Source organism: Cebus imitator, unplaced genomic scaffold (genome assembly GCF_001604975.1).
Source record: "Cebus imitator isolate Cc_AM_T3 unplaced genomic scaffold, Cebus_imitator-1.0 Scaffold258, whole genome shotgun sequence".
NCBI lineage: Eukaryota > Metazoa > Chordata > Mammalia > Primates > Cebidae > Cebus > Cebus imitator.
Window position 1 is genome coordinate 1,254,617 of NW_016107573.1, and position 6,249 is coordinate 1,260,865.

Here is a 6,249-nt window from a genome sequence, read left to right on the forward strand (position 1 = left end):
AGCAAAACTCTGTCTCAAAAAAAAAAAAAAAAAAAAAAGATCTGTGATCCATTTTGAATTTTTGTATATATCCGGTACCAAATGCAGATTTTTTTTTTCTGAGATGGAGTCTCACTCTCTTGCCCAGGCTGGAGTGCAGTGGTGTGATCTCGGCTCACCGCATCCTCTGCCACCTGCATTCAGGTAGTTCTCCTGCCTCAGCCTCCCAAGTAGCTGGGATTACAGGCGCCTACCACCACACCTGGCTAATTTTTGTAGTTTTAGTAGAGATGTGGTTTCACTGTCTTGGCCAGGCTAATTTTGAACTCCTGACCTTGTGATCCACCTGCCTTGGCCTCCCAAAGTGTTGGATTACAGGCATAAGCCATCACGCCTGGCCCCAAATATAGATTTAAGTTCATTTCTTTGTCTATGGATATCTGACTGTTCAACACTATTTTGTTGAAGAGACACTTTAACTTTTTAAGCAGTTATTTTTTCAAATACTGACACTTGTAGTTTTAGTTGACAAAACATTTGCTAATAATTCTTAGGTAAGGATTTAGTCAAAGGCACTGCAGAGACTAATCATGGAAAGTCATTTATTCTGAAATACATGTATTACTTCAAAGAGAAAAGCCAGTGTCTCAGCCTTATTTAAATATATAATGTATATGTTAGCCTGAATCTGTTGATAAGCCCAATTTAAGTAGTGACTGTCTTCCAACCATCCCCTTCCTCCCATCAGTCATGGACATACCACCTTAAAAAACACCTTACTGATTTGCTTAACTTTCTCTTTCCCATGTCCTTCTAGATCCACGAGAGCGTGTGAAAGAAGATGACTTAGATGTTGTTCTAAGCCCTCAGAGGCGGAGCTTTGGAGGGGGCTGCCACGTGACAGCTGCTGTTAGTTCTCGGCGCTCAGGAAGTCCATTAGAAAAAGACAGTGATGGGCTTCGTCTGCTTGGTGGACGTAGGATTGGCAGTGGGAGGATAATCTCTGCCCGGACCTTTGAGAAGGATCACCGTCTTAGCGATAAGGACCTGCGGGACTTGAGAGACAGAGACCGAGAGAGGGACTTCAAGGACAAACGTTTCAGGGTTTGTCTTCTAGATTCTTCGGTAGTTCATGTGCTTGGGACACATTGACTTCATTTATACCAGGTTACTTTGAGAATAGGCATGAACACACCCCACTCTTAAACCAGTCAGGGAGGAAGGGGCTGGGGGTGGTGATGGGCCTCTGGTGGACAGCATCGTATCTTCCTTTCACTATTGAACATTACAGTGAAGACCTTGATTGAAGTAGAAATACCTTGACTAGAAATTTTTAAATCTCGTTTTATGTACTTTTCCAGAGAGAGTTTGGGGATAGTAAGCGTGTCTTTGGTGAACGCAGAAGAAATGATTCTTACACAGAAGAAGAACCAGAGTGGTTCTCAGCTGGACCCACAAGTCAGTCTGAAACCATTGAACTGACTGGCTTCGATGATAAGATACTAGAAGAAGATCACAAAGGGAGAAAAAGAACAAGGCGACGGACAGCCTCTGTGAAGGAAGGTCAGTGCAAATGTTGGGAAGGAAGTTCGCTGTTTTAAAATGAGAATGTAGGCCGGATGCAGTGGCTCACACCTGTAATCCCAGCACTTTGGGAGGCCATGTGGGCAGATCACCTGACATGAGGAGGTTGAGACCAGCCTGGCCAACATGATGAAATCCCATCTCCACTAAAAATATAAAAATTAGCCGGGTGTGGTGGTCGGCTCCTGTATGTCCAGCTATTCGGGAGGCTGAGGCACAAGAATTGCTTGAACCTGGGAGGCAGAGGTTGCAGTAAGCTGAGTTCACACCACTGCACTCCAGCCTCTGTCTCAAAAATAAATAGAGATGTGATTATCACTGGCTAATTGTATACTTAGGAATGGGGCACCAAATGTATAGGAAATGGCAAGTTTTTCATGATGCATCCTGATTTTGAAACTGCCTTTTTTTTTTTTTTTAAATATTTTTTTTTTTTCTTTTTTTTTTTTTTTTTTTTTTTTTTTTTTTTTTTTAAATAAAAACAGAGTCTTCCTCTGTTGCCCGGGCTGGAGTATAGCACCATCTTGGCTCACTGCAGCGTCCATCTCCCAAATTCAAGCAATTCTCCCCTGCCTCAGTCTCCCTAATAGCTGGGATTACAAGTGCCTGCCATGACGCCTGGCTAATTTTTTAATTTTTAGTAGAGAAGGGGTTTCTCCATGTCGGCCAGGCTGGTCAGCCGAGATCACGCCATTGCACTCCAGCCTGGGCAACAAGAGCGAAACTCCATCTCAAAAAAAAAAAAAAGAAAAAGAAAAAATATGAAGTTCTCAGGAAGGGGACCATAATCCTTCCCCCATTCTGTTGGTGTTTTGGCTTTATTAAAGCTTTTTTCCACTTCCACCTCCTATAGAACGGGGACTGTTTTGTTCTCTCTTGTACAGTACCTGCACAAGAAGTCTGCTTTTAAAGTCATCTGTGGCTCTTCTGCATGTGTATTGAGGGCTGAAGCCACAGAGTGACACTGGAGTGGTTTACTTATCAGACGGTTTTTGTCCTGGTTTTGCTTTCAGGTATAATAGAGTGCAATGGAGGAGTGGCCGAAGAGGATGAGGTAGAGGTCATCCTTGCACAGGAGCCTGCGGCTGATCAAGAAGTGCCAAGGGATGCTGTCTTGCCTGAGCAGTCCCCAGGAGAATTTGACTTTAATGAGTTCTTTAACCTTGATAAGGTGCCAGGCTTGGCTTCGGTGAGTGTAGCAGCACACTTTAAAATGTGTAGTTAAATTTGACCTGAGTATTTAAGACGTCTTTTTGAAAGTGTTGTTTTCCTAGATGCTTTTGTGTGTTTTGGCTTGCATTCTTACATATTTAAATTGTTATTGGCTTTGTTTTGAGAGGCCTAAGGGATAATATGAAATCCGATTTTTGTACCAGGTAACTCTTTTGTTAAGCTGGTGGTAGACTAAAAATTCTTTTTTTTTTTGAGACCGAGTCTCACTCTGTCGTGGTGTGATCTTGGCTAACAGCAACCTCCCCCTCCCAGGTTCAAGCTGTTCTGCCTCAGCCTCCCAAGTAGCTGGGACTACAGGCACACACCACCATGCCTGGCTTATTTGTATTTTTAGTAGAGATGAGGTTTCACTATGTTGGCCAGGCTGGTCTTGAACTACTGACCTTATGATCTGCCTGCCTTGGCCTCCCAAAGTGCTGGGATTATAAGCATGAGCCATCATGCCTGGCCATAAAATTTTTCAGATGTTTGCATTGTCTCCTTTTGGTTAGTTGTTTGTTGTAGACTTACTGTGAAGGTGACTTTTGATAACTGACGATTTTGTCACATTGACTTGCATTCCTTGGGGGAGGCTGCCTGGTTAGGCGATATATTTTAGATGTGATGGTTTCAAAAACCTTTAATGAAAAGGAACTTGTAATGCTATCAGTATTGCTGTTAAACTCTTGAGGTCCAGTCTTTCTGGACTTTAAAAGTAGTGGTAAACTCTCCCTCAGTCTTGTGCTATGTACTCTTATTCCCGTCCCATCAGCATTTCTGGATTAGTATCTACTCCTTAATCGTAATGCCTCTTTATTTGATTATTGGATGAGCAGACAAAGCTAGGCACAACAGAGCAGGCAACACTGGCCTATCTCCGTTGTCCTTTCGTTCTCCCCTACACCCAGGAGATTGCTACCAAAAATAAGTGAGCAGGCACAGCATATTACTGATAGGTACAGGGCCACCAATGTATTCTAAGGCAGTCTTCTTAGATTTTCTTTTTTTGAGACAGTCTCTCTCTGTAGCCAGGATGGAGTGCAGTGACCTGATCTTGGCTCACTGCAACCTCCACCTCCTGGATTCAAGCAATTCTCTTGCCTCAGCCTCCCGAGTAGCTGGGAGTACAGGTGCACGCCACCACGCCCAGCTAATTTTTATATTTTTAGTAAAGATGGAGTTTCGCCATGTTGGCCAGGCTGGCCTCAATCTCTTGACCTCATGATCTTAACGCCTCAGCCTCCCAAAGTGTGATTACAAGCATGAGTCACTGTGCCCAGCCTCTTCTTAAATTTTCTATGATGAGGTGCAAGGCTTTATTTCCATTCCATTGAAGACCAGTGTTTTAGTATAAAGTACAAATGTTATGGCAAAACCAAATTGGTGTAAAAGTTTCTTTTTTTTAATTAATTTATTTATTTTTTGAGACGGAGTTTCACTCTTGCTACCCAGGCTGGAGTGCAAATGGCGCGATCTCGGCTAACCGCAACCTCAGCCTCCTGGGTTCAGGCAATTCTCCTGCCTCAACCTCCTGAGTAGCTGGGATTACAGGCACGCGCCACCATGCCCAGCTAATGTTTTGTATTTTTAGTAGAGACGGGGTTTCACCATGTTGACCAGGATGGTCTCGATCTCTTGATCTCGTGATCCACCCGCCTCGGCCTCCCAAAGTGCTGGGATTACAGGCTTGAGCCACTGCGCCCGGCCTAAAAGCTTCTTTTTTTTAATTTGGAGATGGAGCCTTGCGCTGTCACCCAGGCTGGAGTACAGTGGTGCTATCTTGGCTCACTGCAACCTCCGCCTCCTAGCTTCAAGCAATTCTCCTGCCTCAGCCTCCTAAGTAGCTGAGACTACAGATGCACACTACCATGCCTGGCTAATTTTTTGTAGCTTAGTAGAGACAGGGTTTCACTGTGTTGCCTAGGCTGGTCTCAAACTCCTAAACTCAGGCAGTCTGCCTGCCTCAGCCTCCCAAAGTGTTAGGATTACAGGCATGAGCTGCCGCACCCTGCCTTTTTTTTTTTTTTTTTTTTTTTAAGACACAGTCTCGCTCTGTCGCCCAGGCTGGAATGCAGTGGTGTGATCTCAGTTCACTGCAACCTCCGCCTCACAGGTTCAAGTGATTCTCCCGCCTCACCCTCACAAGTAGCTGGGATTACAGGCGCCAACCACCACACCCGGCTAATTTTTGTATTTTTAGTAGAGGTGGGGTTTTGCCATGTTGGCCAGGCTCGTCTCGAACTCCTGACCTCAAGTAATCTACCCGTCTTGGCCTCCCAAAGTACTGGGATTATAGGTGTGAGCCACCCTGCCCAACCAGTTTCTAAGCATTTATTCTCACTTCCTGAACTTACCTGAATATAGACCAGCATGGTCCACACTTGCCTGTAGCACTGCTCTGGAGCATATGGAATGTGGTTCCAAATCAATGTTGGCAACTCTTACTGTGATTTTGTTCCTAAAGTTACAGCAGCAATTTTAATTGTAAGTCTTCTAGCCACATGCCTCACCTACAGTCTCCCAAGCCAGTCCTTTGGATCATATTCAGATGCAAGCTTAATTTAGTTGCTCTAAACTGAGTGGCCCTTTCAAATTCTTAACTTCTGAGGGTACAGTATGTCTTCCACATCAACAGTTTAGTGACTTTTTTTTTTTCTCTCTTAGAAGACAGATGGCAATCTTTTTTTCTTTTATTTTCTTTGCTTTTTTTATTTTTATTTTTTTGAAGACAGAGTTTCTCACTCTGTCACCCACCATGGAGTGCAGTGGTGTAATCTCAGCTCACTGCAAGCTCTGCCTCCAGGTTCAGGCCATTCTTGTGCCTCAGCCTCCTGAGTAGCTGGGATTACAGGCACACACCACCATGCCTGGCTAATATTTGCATTTTTAGTAGAGACAGGGTTTCACCATGTTGGCCAGGCTGGTCTCGAACTCCTGACCTCCAGTGCTCTGCCTGCCTCGACCTCCCAAAGTGCTGGGATTACAGGCGTGAGCCATCGTGCTTAGCCTAAGCCTAAACCTTTAATAATAATGGGTAACATGCATACAGTGCTTATTGTATATACAGAGCTTTACACACAGTAAGTCATCTAATCTTCACAAATCCCATATAAATCATATTACTATTTCAAATTACAGATGAGGAAACAGACATAGAATTTGTCACACAAAGTCACACAGCCAGTAATTGATGGAAACTGACTTGTAATTTATACAGTTCCAATAATGAGTTTCTTCTCTTAACTCTTCCAAATATACTACCTCTGAAGCATAAAGGTAGGAATAGCAACTGAGCCCTGTTTTGTCCTCTGGCCTTCAACCTCAACCAAAATGTGGTTAATGCTAGGCAGTCAGAACTAAGCTATTAACCCTGTCTCCATGTTTTCCATGGAGGTGCTATTAAATTCTTTTTTTTTTTTTTTTTTTTTTTTTTTTTCGAGACGGAGTTTCGCTCTCCTTACCCAGGCTGGAGTG

General features: G+C 43.8%; 1 protein-coding gene across 7 annotated transcripts in view; it reads left to right on the forward strand.

Annotated features, from left to right (window-relative positions):
• Positions 1 to 6,249, forward strand: part of EIF4ENIF1 (eukaryotic translation initiation factor 4E nuclear import factor 1) — a 55,637-nt gene that overhangs the window by 25,662 nt on the left and 23,726 nt on the right. For all 7 annotated transcript variants that reach the window (XM_017499527.2, XM_017499528.2, XM_017499536.2 and 4 more), the window contains exons 5-7: positions 797 to 1,083; positions 1,341 to 1,542; positions 2,577 to 2,752. In XM_017499527.2, coding sequence (XP_017355016.1) covers positions 797 to 1,083; positions 1,341 to 1,542; positions 2,577 to 2,752 — 665 coding nt within the window. The remainder of the gene's footprint in view (positions 1 to 796; positions 1,084 to 1,340; positions 1,543 to 2,576; positions 2,753 to 6,249) is intronic.